This window comes from Mixophyes fleayi, chromosome 1 (assembly GCF_038048845.1).
Source record: "Mixophyes fleayi isolate aMixFle1 chromosome 1, aMixFle1.hap1, whole genome shotgun sequence".
In the NCBI taxonomy this organism is placed as follows: domain Eukaryota; kingdom Metazoa; phylum Chordata; class Amphibia; order Anura; family Limnodynastidae; genus Mixophyes; species Mixophyes fleayi.
This window is the reverse complement of record NC_134402.1, coordinates 293,590,648-293,612,528: the sequence shown is the minus strand read 5'-3', so window position 1 is coordinate 293,612,528 and position 21,881 is coordinate 293,590,648. Positions and strand designations below refer to the sequence as shown.

General features: G+C 41.3%; 1 protein-coding gene across 1 annotated transcript in view; it reads left to right on the top strand.

Annotated features, from left to right (window-relative positions):
* LOC142108169 (uncharacterized) overlaps positions 1-21,881 on the top strand; it is a 92,423-nt gene that overhangs the window by 47,928 nt on the left and 22,614 nt on the right. Inside the window, exons 8-11 of the mRNA XM_075191786.1 lie at positions 4,559-4,713; positions 10,605-10,682; positions 20,691-20,880; positions 21,487-21,614. Coding sequence (XP_075047887.1) covers positions 4,559-4,713; positions 10,605-10,682; positions 20,691-20,880; positions 21,487-21,614 — 551 coding nt within the window. The remainder of the gene's footprint in view (positions 1-4,558; positions 4,714-10,604; positions 10,683-20,690; positions 20,881-21,486; positions 21,615-21,881) is intronic.

The window sequence follows — 21,881 nt, the reverse complement described above, 5'->3', positions numbered from 1 at the left end:
CTCTCTATATTTTACTTCACAATTTCCTTTACAGACTCTCTTGATGTGTGCACCCCTCGCTGAATCATAACATGTTTTGGTTTTAAAACAACAATTTCTTCTCTGCCGCTATCTCTTTAAGGGCTTTCACCTCTCCCCCTCTTCCAGCATGAGAGTTTTGCAACTCATGCAACTCATCTTTCAAGGATTTCAAGGACACAATTTCCTGCTCTCTCTGCTGCAATCTCAGTTTCTTAAAGAGCCTCCACTGTTTTTTCTCTTTCTTCACTGCATGCAACTCATTTCTCAAAGACTCAGATACAGCTTCTTGGGCTATTATTTTTTCATAACACTGCTGCTTTAGATTGCACACTTCTACATGACAGCAGTTTTCTTCTCTAAAACTTTTATGCAAGGAGTCATACTCTTGCCTGGCCACATCATCCGACCCAGGTAACAACAGGTTTGTGCAGAAAGCAAGAGATTTTCCAACTTTTTGCAAATCATCCTACTGGGACTGAGCTTCAAACACACCTGTTTGTAAGCTTTCTTTTTGGCATATTTTATTCTTGCCCATCTTTAGCTGTAGCCAGGGCTGCCAAGAGGAATTCAGGGCCCTGCTACAACAACTTCATGGGGCCCCCTTATAGTTGAGGACCCTTTGTGGTGCCTTATAAATTAAAGATGATAATAATAATAATAATAATAATAATAATAATAGTGGTATTCAATATATTTCACTCACCACCATTGTGTTTTGGCTGTCCTTTGCAATCCCACTTCTGACACCACTTGTGGCACGGGCACCCTTCTGGTGATCCATACTTGCTGAGTAAGCATTGCTTTTATTGTTATATCACAACAAAAACAGCATACACTTCTGTCAGGATGGCACCCAGCAGCCTAACACTGACTAGACATAGTCCTCCTGTCTAGACACCCTGGCCACAATATGGCATCTGTCGCACTTTACAAATGCACAACTTAGGTTTATATGCGCTAAGCCGCTCCCTTTGGTCTAATTGCTTCATTAGACCCTGTGCACCACCTGTGTGTGTTCAGCCTAGGAGTTCCACTGGGCATGGACTTAACCTTAAATGTGGACTTCTCCTGCTGTCAGCTGAACACCTAACTCCTCTCTTAGAGGCTTGTGGTAAACCTTTTCCTTGGTCATACTTTATTCAATTGGAAATGATTCTTGAGATCTGCTTGTACTTGAATATGGATATACATGTGTGCAATTTCCGTTCAATTTAAAAAAAAACACAGAATGCGTTCACTTTGCGTTCTTTGATGATTCAGGCCCAATATGTGACTTATATTAATCATGAGAGTGTGGGAACATGGAGACTTTCTTCATTACAGTTGACAATTTTTATATGTGTTAATTGTTTTATTACATTTCTGTCAGTGTATTTAGAAAACAATTCCGATTACAAGTATAGAGTGAGACCCAAGCATCTTCAGCGTGAGCTGGTTTAAAGTTCAAGGACTAGATTTACTAAACTGCAGGTTTGAAAAAGTGAAGATGTTGCCTATAGCAACCAATCAGATTCTAGCTGTCATTTATTTAGTACATTCTATTAAATGACAGCTAGATTTTGATTGGTTGCTATAGACAACATCTCTACTTTTTCTAACACGCAATTTAGTAAATATACCCCCAAGTCTTTTGGAAATCGCCATGCGCTACTTCACACAGCAAGCAATGCCACATAAAATGGTCACTTTCTACCCCTTTATCTCATTTCAATAATCTAACTCCATAAACTGAATGTTGTTTCTGCACTGTTCCACCAATCGAGATGCATCGGTAGACCTACTCCATACTTCCCTAACAACACCTTAACGTTGCCTGACTTCTCACCTCTACCTGTATAAACTACTGCTACTCAGTAAATGCAGCAAATCTAGGTGCACTTGAACAAATGGAGGAGCATAGTGTGTACAAAGCTGCAGTTTTGCAATCTGTAAATTTCCTTAAGTATCAGTAAATGTATTGTAATTTAAATATCTTAATTAGCAAATAAAACATATAGGGCCTGATTCATTAAGGAAAGTAAGGCAAAATATGGGTAAGTTTTCTTCTGGACAAAACCATGTTACAATGCAAGGGGTGCAAATTAGTTGTTTTTTTTGCACATAAGTTAAATGCTGTCTGTTTTTTTCATGTAGCACACAAATACTTGATAGCTTGTTTGTACACTGAAACTACACTACGCCAACTATTAATCTGCCACCACATTTTAAATTTACCTCCCCTCCAATGCAACATGGTTTTGCCAAGATGCTAATGTACCAATTTTTTTAAATTGCTTTACTTTCCTTAATGAATCAGTCCCATTTTGTTTTACAAATAATTAAAGTTTTACCCACTGCTATACCATAGACCAGTTTCTCTCTTCACTTATATTCTGAATAAATTCATAGTTAACAGGCATAATGCAAAGCTCCAAAAATATGGTATTCTTTATCATTGCATTGTACTGATGTGACCTTCCTACTATTGAGTCTACATTGCTATCATTAGATTGCTCGTGATTTTCAGAAAAGCTGGAATTGATCAAAAAGAACATAATTTCCGTGCTTCAATTAAATTAAATACCCATTTATCAAAGGTCCTGCTAATTCACATACTTCAGAGCTCATTGTTGTCTGCAGTAAACATCACGCATTCTACCTTAGGTTATGTACAGTATGTTTCTGTGCTGAGTTAAGAGAAGAGAAACAGCTGTTTATCAAGCTGACTCTCACTGTGGTGGAACAAATTTTTTATCCAAAAAGCAAAAAAATATTTCTGGAAAACATTTTTTTGTTTGTTTTGCAACAGTAAAATAACTAAAATCTTTTAACTTGCCCTTTTTCTTAAACCAATAAGGGGTCTATGCATTTATAATATGCGGGACCAGCAAATATGCATTGCTGCACATCGAAGTGATGCATATTAATGTACCGCTGAATTGCATCATGCCGGGGCTATTCTGGGAGCCCCGGGGAAGTGACGCCCTGGTGCGATTAGTTTTTCTTGCTTACTGGCAGTTTACCGCCAGTAAAAGGCTGTGCGTATGCGCAAAGCACGTCCACTGTAACAGATTCTGCGAAGCCAGCGATGCTATATGAAAAGACAGATAACGCCACCTTGGGATGGCGTTATCTGTCTGCACAATGCAAAAGCTTATCAAAGCTTCATGCATTGCTGAACAACGCAGTCCTCATGCAAACAAATCATAGTCCTGTTTAGGAATTACAAGTCTCATATATCCAATATAAAAGAAATAATGGCGCTGAGTGAGTGGTGACCATCCAAATAAGTTGAAACCGAGAAGAAAAAGTAAAATCCAAATACAAGATTTAATATACCACACAAAACATATATAAAGAAAAAACCTATAAAGGCAAATACGGTAATTAAAAAAACATTATTCCCCACTAAGTATGATTCATAGTGAATATCAGATGTTTCACATCTAATTCCTAAGTGGATCCAAGTATTCTCTTAGGAGATAAAAATAGTCCAAAAATGTTATGAGAACACGTGAAACCTGATCATATGCCAGCAGTATAGAAATGGAAAACGCTGTTCCTTGCAAATAGGGACAAATAATTCCTATAAAGTTTTGGTAGTCAGGTGAAGCTTACCCACGCAGCACGTTGTATTTAAAAAGTAGTTATCCGGCAGAAATATAATATATTGCGACTTCTTACCATATAGAGTATCGTCCTAAACACCCTCCGGAGGGAGATAGATCCAGAATCCACGGTATGCGAGTGTTCGCGGACCTCACCACTTGAATGTAATAAAATCACTCACTGCTGTCATCCGTGAAGTCTTCTTACAAGCCATATATTCAATCAGGTGCACCTGCTAATCTTAGGGTGAGTGGTGACCATTCAAATAAGTTGAAACTGAGAGATTCTTAGGGAATCGCGTCATTTTGGCCCCGTCCCGACTGTAAAATGATGCTTCCGTGTCATTTCATTATGGTGGCGGCACCAAAATAACGCAATTCGCTAAGCCCCGCGCCTCCGCCCATACCCCTTCCAGGTACTCCCGGAGGGGCATTTGAAAAAGTAGGCACATATGGCGTGCCTCCAAGTATCTCAAGATACTTGGAGGGACATGAGAGCTGGGAAGTGGGATAGAAATCTTAGAGAGAATTTTTCAGAAGAGGAGTAACTACTGCATACCTAAATAATTATGTATTTAAATTTTATTATTATATTTGTTTTCTACTCCAAAAAGTTGTAAATGCGTGTTTTCCTTATATTGGTCACTGCAATACAACAAATAGAAACAGCCCACTTTTACTACAAATCAGAATCTGTTTTTTTTTTTTTGCAAAAGACGCAAAGGCGTCAGCATGGAGCAATGTACACAAATGAGCTGTAAACCATAACAACCAATATGATTGTAGTGGTAGAAAATGAAAGCTAATATCTGATTAGTTGCTATTAGTTGTACGGTAGATTGTGGCAATTGCATCATGTTATGAAATAGATCTTGTAGCATGCATCGTTTTTTGCACATGCTTTTTTTGTTTTAAATATCCCTCATCTTATTTTACTTCTGTTTACACAGGAATTGAATGTAACAAACTGCAGTGGACAGAGATTTGAAGGCGATACAGTTTTATTTAATGCTAGTAACTACTGCACCAGATTAACATCAGTGGACATAAGCTGGACTGCGGCCACTGATAAAGGCATAATTGCACTTGTAGAGGCATCTGCACAGTAAGTACAGTTTATAATAGTAAAATTACATTTTTGTGAGACACTACATTAGTACAAAAACATGCAAATGAAGGGCCTGATTCGTTAAGGAGCGTAAATGGCGATACATTGCGTATAATGCGCATAATCACTCTGTTTTGTCATTAATGACTGTTTTATTAACAGGTGATATTAATTGAATATTTTTCTTCTGTGAATTCCACATATGTATTGAACGTATTCTGCAATGTACTTGTCAGGCCGCAGGCCTTCTGAGGAGTATAATAGAGCAAACACTAACCGGTATTAGCGCTACTGAACTAGCAGGTGCGGAGTCTAACGTATCCCTGGTGTTTGCTAGGGACCCCCGCAAGGAGGTTTGGACTTTGCTGCACAGGGTACGCAGGTCGCGGTCCTACTAGCCAGTTGCCGGTGTAGTGTAGAAGGGTCAGACGGTCCGGGTCGAGCCAATCAGGAGAATACGGTACCAAGGAGAATCCGAAGGAATAGTCAATCAAGCCGAGGTTGCAGTACAATATGGGTCACACAGATAATGGGATAGTCGCCAAGCCTGGTCACAACGGAGAGCAGGAACAGTAGAAGCACACTAAGGAGAACCAGAGCAGGAGAACCAGGAATACTAGACAGGAAACCCCTAATGGCGCCAAGGTTTAAATAGAGGCAAGGTACAACTGATTGGTAGGCTCAGGGGGCAGCACGATGAGGAGAAGTAGCGTCCCGTTGCCTAGCAATGGGACGGAAGCAGGGTGCATGCGCCCGACAACACAGCCCAGCGGAAGCCATGGTGGAAGTCAGACATCCGTCCCCGTCTGACAGGGGATCAGCGGGGACGGCGCCTGACAGTACCCCCTCCCCTCCTCCCTCTCGAAGAAGGATTAGTCCTTCTCAGGAATTTAGCAAGGAGACGAGGAGCATGAAGATCGGCCTCCGGAACCCAGGATCTCTCCTCAGGGCGATAACCCTTTCAATGTACCAGATACTGGGGGTTGCGCTGAACAAAACGTCTCTTTAGAATTCTCTCTACTTCTAATTCATCACCCAGAGAGGTCTTGATAGGTGGAGGAAAAACAGGTTCCTTGAAGAATCCGTTGAGGATTAGAGGCTTCAGCAAGGAAATGTGGAAGGCGATATGGATCTTGAGGGAAGGAGGTAATGAAAGCTTGTAAGAAACAGGATTAATGATTTGAGAGATAGCAAAGGGACCGAAACTTAGGAGCAAATTTCTTTGATGGAACTTGGAGTCGGAGGTTGCGAGTAGCTAGCCAAACACAGTCTCCCACCTTCAAAACTGGAAAATTTCTCCTATGACGGTCAGCGGCTCTCTTATGTCATTGCACAGAAGTAGAAAGTGCCGTTTTAGTTTGAGTCCAGATTTGAGAGAAGTCATGGATGAGGGAGTCAGCAGCCGGGACTTGAGAAAGTGGAGCCTCGGATAAGAGAGGAGGCGTGGGATGTCTCCAATAGACAATGAAGAATGGAGAATGGCCTGAGGAGGAATGTAGGAGGTTGTTGTGGGAGAATTCGGCCCAGTAGAGGAGATCACTCCAGGAAGTCTGATAGTTAGAGGCAAAGCACCACAAGAAACATTCTAGGTCCTGATTCACTCGCTCCGTTTATCCATTCGTCTGAGGGTGATAGCCGTAAGAGAATTTGAGTTTAACTCCAACCTTAGTGCAGAAGGCTCTACAGAACCTAGCGAAAAATTATACCCCCGATCGGAGATGATCTCCTGGGGATACCCATGCAGATGGAAAATATTCTTTAAAAACAGATCTGCGAGTCTAGGAGCTGAGGGGAGACCTTTACAAGTGATGAAGTGGGACATTTTGGAGAAGCGATCTACCACGACCCAGATGGTATTCAAGTCGTGGCTCGGAGGGAGATCGGTGATGAAATCCATTGAGATGCTGATCCAGGGAGAGTCGGGAATGGGGAGAGGAAGGAGAAAACCAGGTGGACTTTGTCTAGGAGTCTTGTGGTACGCACAAACACAGCATGCTGATACGAATTCATGAACGTCAGAACCCAGAGAAGGCCACCAGTAGTATCTGGAAAGGAATTCCTTCGTACTCTTGTAGCCGGCATGACCTGCAAACTTAGACTCGTGAGCCCAACATAGTAATTTATGGCGGAGATGTGGTTCAACGAATGAGCGTCCAGGAGGAGGAGTCAGATGAAGAATTGGTAATAGCCACCACCTGCGTAGGATTCAGAATTGTTTTGTTGTCTGAGAAGGCTAAGGAATCCATATTATCAAGGGATCTGGATAGTGCATCGGCCTTGCAGTTCTTGGAACCAGGACGAAAAGTAATGATAAGCTGAAACCGGGAAAAAAAAAAGAGACCAGCGAGCCTGGCGGGATTAAGACATTGTGCTTCCTGGAGGTAGGTAAGGTTCTTGTGGTCTGTCATCACGGTCACAGGATGTAAGGCACCTTTGAGGAGGTAGCGCCATTCTTCTAGTGCCATCTTAATGGCCAATAGCTCCTTGTCACCGATTCCATAATTTAATTCACCACCGGAATTTTTTTTTGAAAGGAATCCACAAGTCTCCAAGGTGCCGGAAGAAGATCACTTGGACAAGACAGCCCAAATTCCTACAGACGAGGCGTCAACCTGAAGAAAAAAAGGTCTCCCCTGGTCTGGCTGTTTGAGGATGGGAGCCGAAAGGAATGCCTCCTTAGGAGTCTTGAAGGCCAATATTGCCTCAGTAGGCCATGGTTTGCAGCAGGCACCTTTGCGGGTTAATGCCATGATAGGACAGTTGAGGGAAGAAAATCCTTTAATGAACTGACAGTAATAGTTGGCAAACCCAATGAAGCGCTGCGTAGCTTTGAGACCAGTGGGAAGTGGCCAGTTGATAATGGCTTCTACTTTCTTGGGGTCTATTTGGAGACCAGTGCCAGAAACCAAGTAGCCAAGGAAGGGAACTTGAGAGCATTCAAAAAGGCATTTCTCCAGTTTACAATATAGAGATTGTCTCCTGAGACGAGAGAGGACTGTCTTAACATGAAGGCGATGAGAGTATAGATCGGATGAGAATATTAGAATATCATCCAGGTAGACAATCACGAATTGATACAGAAGATCCCTGAAGATCTCATTGACGAAATCTTGAAAAACGGCAGGGGCCTTGCAGAGCCCAAAAGGCATAACTAGTTATTCGTAGTGCCCGTCGCGGGTGTTGAATGCCGTTTTCCACTCGTCACCTTTCCGAATACGTATTAAATTGTAAGCCCCTCTGAGATCCAATTTGGAGAAGATCTTAGCACCCCAAATGCGATTGAACAGTTCTGTAATAAGGGGAAGAAGGTAGCGATTCTTGATAGTGATAGCATTTAGGCAACGGTAGTCTATGCAGGGTCTTAAGGAGCCATACTTCTTTTTTACAAAAAAAAAATTCAGCCTCTGCAGGAGAGGTAGACTTCCTAAAGAATCCTCTTTGAAGATTGTCAGAGATATACTGAGACATAGCCTTCGTCTCTGGTAGGGAAAGTGGATGAACTCTACCTTTTAGTCATAGTTTTGCCGGGCACAAGTTCGATGGGACAATCCCACGCACGATGTGGAGGAAGACTCTCAGCGGCAGTTTTGCTGAACACGTCAAGTAACTCCAAGAGAGAGATAGGGTAGGCGGGTGGGTGGGAGTACCTTTGAGAGACACCGGTTGAAATATGAAGTACCCCAGGAGGATACCTGGGCATGAAGCCAATTAAATTGGGGTGAATGCATCCTGAGCCAGGGTAACCCCAAAATGATAGAGTTGATGGACTGCAGAATGACCAGGAACCTAATCCACTCATGCTGAAGAACCCCTACCCGCAACCGAACTGGAGAGGTGATACAGGTGATGGAACCGTTGCTGACTCGGTTACCGTCAACTGCGGTAAGAACCAATGGCTGCGGCAATAAAGAACAGGGTATGTGAAGCTTGGACACCAGAGTGGCGGAGATGAAGTTCCCTGCGGATCCAGAATCCACGAAGGGGGAACATTCCAGGGAGGCATCCGTATACCTGAGGGTAACTGGCATCAGGAAGTTGGTATCCTTAGGAGGGTAGGGAGTATGGAGACTGGATCCCTTTCATTGCCTAGGAGGTGGAGTTTCCCGGCCTCTTTGGACAAGAAGACAAAAGGACAGACACAGGCGGTTCCTAATCCGACGCTCCCCCTCAGCTCGACACAAGCGAGAGCGCCCAATTTGCATCAGCTCTTCGGCTGAAGGAACTGGAAACTGGAAGCGGGGAGCCAAATGAACAGAGCGGCGATCCTGGTTTCTTTCAGCAGAACGTTCCTGATGGCGGATGTCCACTTTAATACTAAGGGATACCAACTCGTCAAGTTTGGTGGGAAGATCTCGGGAGGTGAGGGCGTCCTTAATAGGATCAGACAAACCTTAACCGGTATTAGCGCTACTGAACTAGCAGGTGCGGAGACTAACGTACCCCTGGTGTTCGCCAGGGACCCCCGCAAGGAGGTTTGGACTTTGCTGCACAGAGTACGCAGGTCGCGGTCCTACTAGCCAGTTGCCAGTGTAGTGTAGAAGGGTCAGACGGTCCGGGTCGAGCCAATCAGGAGAATACGGTACCAAGGAGAATCCGAAGGAATAGTCAATCAAGCCGAGGTCGCAGTATAATATGGGTCACAGAGATAATGGGATAGTCGCCAAGCCTGGTCACAACGGAGAGCAGGAACAGTAGAAGCACACTAAGGAGAAGCAGAGCAGGAGAACCAGGAATACTAGACAGGAAACCTGTTACTCTGGCACCCTAATGGCGCCAGAGCCAGGTTTAAATAGAGGCAAGGTACAACTGATTGGTAGGCTCAGGGGGCGGCACGATGAGGAGAAGTAGCGTCCCGTTGCCTAGCAACGGGACGGAAGCAGGGCATATGCGCCCGACAACACAGCCCAGCCGGAAGCCGCGGTGAAAGTCAGACGTCCGTCCCCGTCTGACAGGGGATCAGCGGCGACGGCGCCTGACAGTACTGTCTGTTAGAGCAGAATGGACCTAGACCTGTATTCATCAACGGATGTATCTTCAATCAGCTTCTTGTTGAATACGGGCGTTCGTATATCCAATCTATGCTCGTTTTTTAAAAAACGCACAGAACGTTCGTTTTGTGTTTGTCAATGGATCAGGCCAGATGTGTTCAACCCATTCCAACTCTTCAACAGAGAAGATTACCTCTAACACTGGAATAAATAACTACAGTTATTTATCAACTGGCTCCTCTTGTGCCTGGAATGTTTACCCTCCCTTAGGATGTAAGCTCGTATGAGCAGGGCCCCCTCCCCTCCTGTCTCCATACCTATTCTTCCGCTCCGTTTTTACTGCTTATGACTAGCCAGAGTTTCTGAAGTATTGGTACTTTTTGTTCATTGTTCTGTATGTTTTCACCCTGTATAGTCTACTGTTAGTGCTGTGTGCGGCGCTGCGGATACCTTGTGGCGCCTAACAAATAAATGATAATAATAATAATAATAATACTACAGTGAACTAGTGGTCAGCAACTGTACCTCTGCACTGAGAATTTTTGTCCTGAACAGTTTGATAAATTATGTAATTATCTATTATAATCATTTACACTGTAAAATGATCATTTGCATTTGATTAATCAAATTGTTCTACTGATTGTATGCCATGATTCTCCCAATATCTAGCTAGATGGAATTTTTATTTTGTAGTTCAGCAAACAAACATTTTAAATTCTTTCCAGTATCATCTTAGTTTCTATCATTTTAATATACCATAATATAGCATATTCAGACATGCACAAGATATATGGATTACATTAGTATTATTATTGTTATTATTATTATTATTATTATTATTATTATTATTATTAAGAAGTACAGTATATTAAGATGTTTTTCTTTCATTTGTTCTTGTAGCTTGCAAAGCCTATCTGTGAATGGCTGTAAGATTACAGATCATGCCATCACTGCCCTTTTGAAAAAGCATTGTGAAAGGTATGAATTATGCAGACACAAAGTTCAAATATCACACTTGTAGGCATTTTTAATGTCTACAAGAAGTTTAATTACTATTTCAATATATACTCTTTAATTTGATAATTAATGTGTGCTTGTGTATAACAATATTTCTGTTTTATCATGCACTATTGGTATTTGATATATAAAGTGATCCTCAACATTATCAGCCAGCTACAGGTTCAAGCCTTGTTCATCAAAAATGCCTATTTAACCTAAACTTTGGTGATATAATTATACGTCATCATTGTCGGACTGGAGTATAAAGGGCCCACTAGGTGAATGCAATGATAAAAGTCCATATAATAGCGCGTGCATGTTGCAGCTTTGCGCTAGCGCACTACTGAGGGGGTGGGTCTAGCCACTAGGGGTGTGGCCAGCACCCAGAGATGTGGCCTGCCACTAGAGGCAGCACTGATAAATATTGGTATCAATCAAGAGAGACTGGGGACTGCATATAAAAATCATATAAATGAAATTAGTGAGGAATAAATTATGTCACCATACACAGGAGAAAGCACATTGCATCCTTGAGGAGAAATGACAGGGTTGTATTGCAGATACGACTAAGCAGAAATGATACTTTTATGCATAATAATTTGTCCAGTACTATTCATAGATACAGTACAGATGGCATCCTAATGTCTGACATATAACACAGAGAGCATCCTAGTGACAGATATGCAATACAGAGGGTATCCTAGTTACCGCCATACAATACAGAGAGCATTCAAGGGACTTATATACAATATACATCTATATTAAAAAAGGGCATTTGTATGTGATAGTCAATGCAGCTGCACACCACAAATAATCCCAATATATTCTAAAAAAAATTCTATTTTGCAATACTTGTCAATTTTTAAAGGGTCACACTAAATATGGAACGTTAGACAGCATGCATCATGAAGGGTGAAGAGGCAGTAACAATCAGATGTCATTAGATGGACAAAGGTATCAGTAGATATTTAGACAATAGATACCCAATTGTAAAATGCCAAGCTGTCGCAATATAAAAAAATGATTACAGTAGACAAATGTGGCCTGTACCCATACCAAAAACTTCAAAGACTCGTACTATCTACTTCTCGATGGGCAGAGCATTCATCATTAGCCAAGTTGGAGCTTAGAAATACCTTGCCGCTATAAAATAAATTACTCACTTCACTTTTTTCCTTTACTTCTATCGTTGTGAATGCAAATTGTTTTTCAGTGGGTATAGTCATACAGGTCAGTCTGAAAGTGATTGATTGCTGTGCACATTAACTTCTATTAGTGTTTAAATTGACGGACACTAATGAATAAGTGACACCTATTGATATTTAGTCAATTTTAACTTTAGTATTTCCACTTTATATTGTCAGTTGATTAAATACTACATGATCAATTTTAAGAGGTGATCTCTGTAAAACTGTGTTATTAACCCAAACGTGTACCAAATATATATATATATATTTATCAAGTAGATAAATTGTCAGCTACCTACTAAGTTTTGCGCTCCTAACTTTAACATTAAAATCTTGAGAATAAGAGGCAGCATACTATATTCACTTTGAAGAGTGCTCACCACAATATGCTATATTTTATATGATTGATGATGATAGATGAAGGTGGCCTGCATCTATAATACAAAACTTCAAAGACTATGCACATAATACATTTTGAATGTTACAGGGCATCCATCATAGACAGTAAAGTTATAGTAACAGGCACATGTCATTGGATGGGCAGTGTACGAATGAATAGAGTTAGACATTTATAAAAGTAAATAGCCGAAGGTGGCCTGCACTCATACCAAAAACTTCAAAGACTAGTACTATGCACTTCTCGATGGGCAGAGCATTCATCGTTACCCAAGAGCAGAGCTATGGGTAAGGTAGATATGTGCTGTAATGCTGCCTTTTGGAATCATACAAGGGGACTTGTATATATTTATGGAGAGGGCTGAAGGAACGGCCCGAGACTTGCAACAGGGGTGGTACCCAAGACCCATGTATATAAATATGGAATGTATATAAATAATATTTATATGTTCTCATAGTGAAGTGTAAGAAATACGTAAAACAGACAGTTCAGTTAGACCAATAGTTGCCCATCCCACACAAGTGTGTGTCACTCACCGGACCGTGAGTGCCTCTTCCCGGACATTTAGGAACCGTGGTCGTCCTCCATCCTGAGGGTCTGCGCATGCGCAGCCCTTTCCTATACTTTAGTGTATGTCCCTTTAACTCAATTGGCAGATCAGGCAACACTCCCTATATTAAGCACCTGTGGTCAACACCACGTTGCCTGATCTTGGAGTCTCATTCCCCATGAGCCTCTGAAGGTGTTCTTGTGTTTCCTCGTGTATTCAGCGCTGCTGATTCCTGTGGTTTCCAAACCACTTCTACCTCTGTGGTTTCCTAACCACTTCTCCTACTGTGGTTCCCATACCACTTCTACCATCAACTGTATCATCGTGACTGTTTGCTGATTCCTATCCGCTGCCTCCGTGCACTACAGTCTCCTATACCACTTCAACGTTATTATATTCCATAGTGACTGTTTGCTGATTCCTATCCGCTGCCTCCGTGCACTACAGTCTCCTACACCACTTCAACGCTATTATATTCCATAGTGACTGTTTGCTGATTCCTATCCGCTGCCTCCGTGCACTACAGTCTCCTATACCACTTCAACGGTATTATATTCCATAGTGACTGTTTGCTGATTCCTATCCGCTGCCTCCGTGCACTACAGCCTTCTCTCCTTATCCACTCACCTGTTCATCATCAAGTCTGTGAGCTGATTCCTAGCTGCTGCCTCCGTGCACTACAGCCTCCAGCTGGCAACTCGCCTGTGTTCATCATCAAGTCTGTGAGCTGATTCCTAGCTGCTGCCTCCGTGCACTACAGCCTCCAGCTGGCAACTCGCCTGTGTTCATCATCGTGACTGTGAGCTGATTCCTATCCGCTGCCTCCGTGCACTACAGCCTCCAGCCGGCAACTCGCCTGTGTTCATCATCGTGACCGTGAGCTGATTCCTATCCGCTGCCTCCGTGCACTACAGCCTCCAGCTGGCAACTCGCCTGTGTTCATCATCGTGACTGCTAGCTGATTTCTATCCGCTGCTCCTGTGCACCTCAGCGTCATCTCATCTCTCCCGTGGGTTCGCAGAGTCCTGCTGCCGCTGCCAGTCCTATCGTCCATCTACTGCTGATCCGCTCTCCACGCCTTCCTGGTTCCCCTGGTCGCTACCCTCCTGTCAGCATTGGATTCGTGTCCCTGTTGGTCTACTTACCTGTGCGCTGCACCTACTAGACTCCTGCTTCTTACATCCAGGGACTTCTCATCCTGTCGGCCTCCTGCCGCCCAGGTATCACTGCACTCCTGTCTGACTGCCTTCTGAACCACGGTATGCATACTTCTCATTGACTGTGCTGGTGTATTGCATATCTTGCTGGACTGTGTTGGTTCTCCTCTGGAGTTTGCAATCCGCTGAGTCTTTTGCCATCATTGACTGTGTTACCTTGTGCTGGATTACTTCAGAGACTTTCTACATTTGCAGACCTGTTCAGTCATTTATATATATTGTGCATATTACTGTGGATCGTGTTTAATGTGCCCGTGTACATCCTGTGTTGCAGTCTCTCCCCGTACACCTCCTCACATATATTTTCAGTGGTACAACTTGCTGAAGGCAGACCACTGATTCCTGTTCCAGTATCACCTGTTCCATTCCTCTCACATAGCAGTGGTACAACTTGCTACCGCAGACCACTGACTTCCCGGATACCTCCACTTGGATTCCATTCCTTCCCTCAGACAGCGGTACCACTTGCTATCCGCAGACCGCTGACTCTCATCACCTCCTCGTTTCTGTTGGACATTCCTCCTCACTATAGCAGTGGTACAACTTGCTAACGCAGACCACTGACTACCTCCACTTGCCCTTGTCCATACAGTTCCTCGTGTATTATCACCTCCATATTACCAGTGCTGCTAGTCATAGACTTTCCTGAGCATCTCATCATCTACTATTGCCTATTCCGTGATCACCCTGCTACCAGAGTTCACTATTACCATCTATATTGCTCTGGTAAGCTTACCACCTGGTGATCCCTGGGTAAAGACTCCTAGTGCCCGTGACAGTGTGTATGTATAATACTCATGTTGATGTAGATTTGGTTGCCCAAAACATGTCTTGACAATGCAATTGAAAGTCCACATTCTGAGAAATTAGGAGGACAGATTTTGGCCCTAGCAAAGAATACATGTAGAGATAAAGATATGATGGCTGACATTTTATGCTAAGTGATGGAGTTAGAGAAGCGTATACAGACTGATTAATTATTTTTGGAATTGAATGGGAAAAAGCAAATGCAATGATGGCAACATTACAAAATCTTTCATTAAGACAGCTTGCTGCAGACTTTGGGCAAAATTGGTGACAATTGGAACAGTTGTGAAGAAATCATTAAAAAACATACTGGAAATGACTGGAAAAGAATGTTAGTGCAATAAATAGTAATATAGGAGCAAAAACAGCTCATTATTTTAGCTATTTTTCACAATTTTTAATTAAATCCAGAACCAAAACCAAAACATTTCACGATTTTTTTGGCAAAACCAGTTACAAAACCAGGACACGAACACGTTTTAGAACCAAAACCACACCCAAAACCAAAACACGGAGGTCAGCGCACATCGTGGATATTTATACAAATAATCAAGTTCAGTTTTCTATCCTTAATTGTCATTAAAGTATTTGGTAACTTAGTGGAACAAAATCTTGACAAAATTTGAAAAAATAATGCTATTGTGAACTTAGAAATAATAAAGACTTCTTGATTAAGGAGACAGATAAGGTGGAGGCATGGTCAGATTATGTAGTGGAGGGCCTATCTCCTCCCCTTAAAGTTGGCTTCTATGAAAAGCTTTCACCTAATTCTACAGACAAAATGGCTCACTCACTGCATGTTTATCTGAATATACTGATTTATTGTTACACGTCTTAGTCACCCAAATCCCCCCTTATCTTCAAGAAACATTTTCCACCTCTCACTTCACTGGCAGTACCATTACACAATAGTAACATTTGATGATCAATTATTATACACTATAATTCCGCACACATTTGGGTTTTAAGCAATTTATTTTACACTTTCTTATCCAACATTTAGACCTTCATACAGTTTGTTTGGGAACACAATTATTTTTTGTTTGTGAGTGTTTTCTACAGGCAGCAATATTGGACAATCAGTCCCTTTGATACTCATTTTGCTCCCTCCTATGTCAATGTTTACATAGGGTGGTGAGAGTTTGTGGGGATCTTGGACAGTAATACCTCTCATCTGCAGCTTGTATGTTAGGGGAGATACATTGTTATGGTGTGGGACAGGGAAAGCCTTCTAACTCCAGTCTGATTTAGCTAGCTTAGTTTACAATCAATACAATTTGAAATTTATAATTACTATATCTAAAGAATACATTTCCTAGATCTTAGGATCTTTATCGATAATGATAAAATAAGTACTGCCGCTCACTTTAAAACCATGAATGTCAACTCCCACATTGACTCTAGGAGTTGCCATAGTGAGCATTGCATTAACAACATTCCATATTGTCAATTACTAAGCCTTAAGCACAATTATTGAGACTAAGGTTCTCTCTCAGAATAACTACTGATAAGTGTTAGAATTAAACAAATATCCTGAACTGATTATACAAAAGACACTAACAAAAGTGAAGAGAATTAACAGAATAAAACAAATACATAATACTAAATACAAAAACAAAGCTGGAATAAATTTTAAAAAAACTGATAGCTCTCGGATAATGCCCCAGTATATAGCAAGCTATAATAAAGGACATAAAACTAACATTAATGTATCCATTTCTCAGTACTGAGTACCTGACCAGCCTAGCATCAGTTTTTGCAGAGCTCAAAACCTCAAATATATACTTAGCAATATATACTTAGCCTTAGTTTTATTTATTAACAATTTATCCACAACTCAACAAATTAGTTTCTTAGAACACACCACAAACTAGACAACCCAATCCAAAATAAACCACTGAGCTATCTTCAACAACATTTATTTCTGACAATTAAAGTAACAGTAAGACACCAAGATAGTTATTTACAGCCCCCCACTGTTGGATATTTAGTACACAATATCTGGTCAAAAAACATTTAACGTAGCACACATGAAGGTACCCAACATTTTGTAATGTTGCTGACTTTTGGGAATCCATATTCTATCTGTATTGAATATGTGACGGCAGCTCTCACATCTTGGGAAAGAGTTTGTACCTGTAGGAAGTGTTCTTCAAATTTGGAGAAGTAGAGGATCTGAGAATATTTCCCTTAGGTAATTATCCTTCTGCAGTGCTGATTAGCAGTACCTTGTTATTTCCTTGGTACTTCCAGGTGCTAAATATATGTTACTAATAGGGATGTGCACCGGCCACTTTTGGTGTTTTGGGTTTTGGGTTCTGATTAGCTTGAGGTTTTGGGTTCTGATTGGTTTTGCCAAAACACCCCACTAAAGGTTTTGATTCTGATTTTGGGTTTTGGGTTCTGATTTTTTTTTAAAAAAAGCATAAAAAGTGCTAAAATCCATATTTTTGGTTTTTTTTCACTCCTACACTATTACTAACCTCAATAACATTCATTTCCACTAATTTCCAGTCTATTCTGAACACCTCACACCTCACAATATTGTTTTTAGTCCAAAAGGTTGCACCGAGGTAGCTGGATGTCTAAGCTAAGCGACACAACACAAGTGGGCGGCACAAACACTTGGCCCATCTAGGAGTGGCGCTGCGGTGGCAGACAGGATGGCAGTTTGCAAGAGTTTGCTAGAGGTGCAAGATGGACCCACCCACCCTGATGTTGTTGAAATATGACATTCGCACTTTAACAAACCAATCAGGACCAGTGAACAAAGTTTAATCTCTGGTACTAATATTTCTGGACTGCAGGAACAGTGAACGTAGTTTAATCTCTGGTACTAATATTTCTGGACTGCAGGAACAGTGAACGTAGTTTAATCTCTGGTACTAATATTTCTGGACTGCAGGAACAGTGAACGTAGTTTAATCTCTGGTACTAATATTTCTGGACTGCAGGAACAGTGAATGTAGTTTAATCTCTGGTACTAATATTTCTGGACTGCAGGACTATCTCTGATCGAGATCGTGGAGGAAATTGACGAGGAGGGTGTTGCTGGTGTGGATACAACAGGACCAAGGGATTTAGGTGTCCCTGGACTGCTGACGGTCCTAGCCATAGGTCCTGAACTAAACACTGAATTATGAAGGTTCTTCAGGTGACGTATAAGGGAGGATGTCCCTAGGTGGCCAAGATCCTTACCCCTGCTTATTTGAGCTTTACATAAGGTACATATGGCCATACATTTGTTGTCCGGATTGGGATAGAAATAACTCTAGACCGAAGAGGTGGATTTTTTGGTCTTCTGCCCAGGCATGACGATGTGCTTTTTCATCCCATGGACAACAAATGTTTCCCCCCCTGGTGCCTCATTTAAGATAACCACATCAGCATCCTCCTTGTCAAGTTCCTCCTCAGCGCCAGCTACATCAATATCCTCCTCCTGGTGTACAACATTCACACCTTCATTAGCCAAATCTGGACTGTGGGTGATCCTTCCAGCATATGCAGAGGGCGTGCTGCAAATGGTGGAAGGAGCCACCTCTTCCCGTACAGTGATGGGAAGGTCAGGCTTCGCAACCACCAACACCCTTGGTCTCGCCTTGGGGATTTGTAATGCCATCTCTTTAGAAGGCAGAGTTGTTTGCTGTGTTGTTGATGACAGCTTAAGTCTCTTAAATTTTTTAGAGGGGGGGGAGGAGGAGGGCTTAGATCCTTGGGTGAAGCTGAACCACTAGTCATGAACACGGGCCAGGGCCTAAGCCGTTCCTTGCCACTCCGTGTCGTAAATGGCATATTGGCAAGTTTACGTTTCTCCTCAGATGATTTCAATTTTCTTTTTTTGCTAATTTTAGTGAACTTTGGCTTTTTGGATTTTACATGCCCTCTACTAGGAGATTGGGCATCGCCCTTGATGGCATTTCATCATCTATGTCATGACTAGTGGCAGCAGCTTCAGCATTAGGAGGAAGTGGGTCTTGATCTTTCCCTACTTTATCCTGCAAATTTTTGTACTCCATTATAGTTAAATCTCTGGTACTAATATTTCTGGACTGCAAGAACAGTGAACGTATTTTAATTTAGCAGTACTAATATTTCTGGACTGCAAGAACAGTGAACGTAGGTAAATATAGGAGTACTGATATTTCTGGACTGCAAGAACAGTGAACGTAGGTAAATATTGCAGTACTAATATTTCTGGACTGCAAGAACAGTGAACGTATTTTAATTTTGCAGTACTAATATTTCAGGACTGCAAGAACAGTGAACGTAGGTAAATATAGCAGTACTGATATTTCTGGACTGCAAGAACAGTGAACGTAGGTATTGCAGTACTAATATTTCTGGACTGCAAGAATATATTGCACTAGAATTTTTTTTATACTTTTTAAATTATTTTTGTATATTTTTTTCAAATTATTTTTGTATATTTTTTTTACATTTTTTTATGATTTTTTAATAATTATAAAATTACTATGGACTTAGCAGAACAAAGCACAGGACAAAAGCACCACTGGACTCAGCAGGACAGAGCACTGGACAAAGCACCACTTGACTAAACTGATCAGCAGGACAGAGCACAGGATCTCCCAAATAACCACTGAACAAAACTAACCAGGACAGGGGCTCCCAAACAACCTCCCTCTTCAGTGATCGCAGGGAGAACGAAGATGGCGGCCGCGAGCGGGAAATTTATGACATCCGTGTCTCGCGAGATCCAACGCGAGACTTGGATGTCATAGCCTCGTTTTGGATTGCTTTGGCGGCCGGAAGAACCCGAACAGTGCTCGGATCCAGTCGGATCCGCACTGTTCGGGTGGGCTCGGATTAGCAAAATCCGAGCCCGCTCATCTTTAGTTATTAATAGAGGTACTGAGTTATTTTTGTGTTTTTATTTGCATTGCAGGAGTGTGTTTCTGGGTATCTTTGTGACTGCAAAATTGGAATTGTCCCTTTATTCTTAATTTCAGAATGTCCTCTTCAGGGAATTAAAGTGTTGAACCCTGTCCACTGTCAGAACAAATGCAACTGTAGTCCATTTGAAATATAAAACTGTCCATAATATAAATCACACAACATGCATTATTGCATGTTTTAGATTTAACATGCTAGAAGAGCATTATTTTCTTATTTAGCGTTGAATATATGGCAATTTTTTTGTGTAGATATGCATGTGTACTGAGCATATGCACCAAAAATATGTTTGCGTATGCCCATATTTAGATTTTTACGTATGGATAATATATGTGCCCTTATACCTGTACAAGCAGAACAGGGGTGGGCAAGGCAAGCAAGAATACGCTAAATGCCTGCATATGAATTCCCCTAATCTGGCTTTAGAAGTGCAAGTGTCCGAAGTATTAAGATACGCACAGCTTGAAATAATGGTGCAAAATTGTTATGCAAAAATTATGCCATGAAAATGTACTTTATGAGAGCATATATAGCAAAATCATATAGAAACAGTGATGTTTTCAGATGCAGACAGACCATTTGTCCCACAAACGGAGTTCAGGGGTATATTTACTAAACTGCTGGTTTGAAAAAGTGGAGATGTTGCCTATAGCAACCAATCAGATTCTAGCTGTCATTTATTTAGTACATTCTACAAAATGACAGCTAGAATCTTATTGCTTGCTATAGGCAATATCTGCACTTTTTCAAACCCGCATTTTAGTAAATATACCTCTAGGTGTTTGCCACACACACCTAGAATATTGCAAGTATTTCTAACATATGATATTTCTGTGTGCACTCCTGATCTGAATATGTAAGTCTTAAGAAGCCCTTTGTACTTCGAAACTAAAAAAAACATGTTTATGTGTTTTACAGTCTGATTAAAATAGAAGTGTTTGGCTGCCATACTCTCTCTGCAAAATGTTTAATTTCTATGGCTACTGCATGTACACATCTGGAGAACCTGAACATTGGTAGAATACCAAAAGTCACTGATGATTGTCTGGCAAAAATAGCGTCCAATCTGCGCAAGATATCCACACTAAATTTGACAGGAGTTAATGTGGTAAGTTTTCAATTTCATGGCAAAATAAAGTGGCTAGCTATATCCAAGCTTGCAAAGTTCATAGCATAGTGTTTGAGCGGGATCTGACAGTGTCCCATTCCCAAAGCTGATCTCCCAGGCCTTCTGCACAAGCCCCACCACTCTGCCCATGGAATTAGAAAGATATTACTTATACCTCCCAACTGTCCCAATTTTGACGGGACATTCTGATTTGTGGGCCACAAAAGTGGCGGGTCTTTACTGAAAAGTGAGTGGATTTTCAACCAAATCTGCGTGTTTGTGGTTGGAGTTTGTTTGTTCGGGTCTTATTTTGTCCCACTTTTGGTATTATAAATGTTGGGATGTTGTGTATCTGGTTGAAGTAATTATCATAATACATAAGTATAACAGTAACATGAGTTGTAGCACAATATTAATTTATTTGTTCTAAACCTTTTTCTGCAACTCATTGCCATCAACGGGGATGTAAGGGGGTCTGTGATTGAGCCTAGGGGCCTTTAGTTATGCTACTGCCACAGTACCTAAACCTGAGTCTGTAAAGAATTTATTTTCCTCAAATGTTTATTAACTTAATTAACTGCCACTTGCTTTATTTCTACATTATAGGTAAGAGATCGTGCTGTTCACCATATTGTAAAACAATGTTCGAAGCTAGACAATCTGACTCTCAGTTCATGCTCACAAGTGACAGATGTCAGTCTAGTAGAAATCAGCACTTACCTGAGAACAATCAAGTAAGTAACACAGTAAAGATTTATGTACTTTAAAGTGTTTTTGTATTCGTGCCATTCAGTTGTGTAGGGCTTCCATGTTTTCATCATCATTATCACGTTTATTTATAAAGCGCCACAGATTCTTTAGTGCCATACAGCAAGGGAATATCAATAGAACACAAATACATAAAATAATAATATATAAATACACTAATAATACATAAACCAGATTATACCTATTATTATTATTAGTAGTAGTAGTAGTATTGTAACGGATTACTGGATACA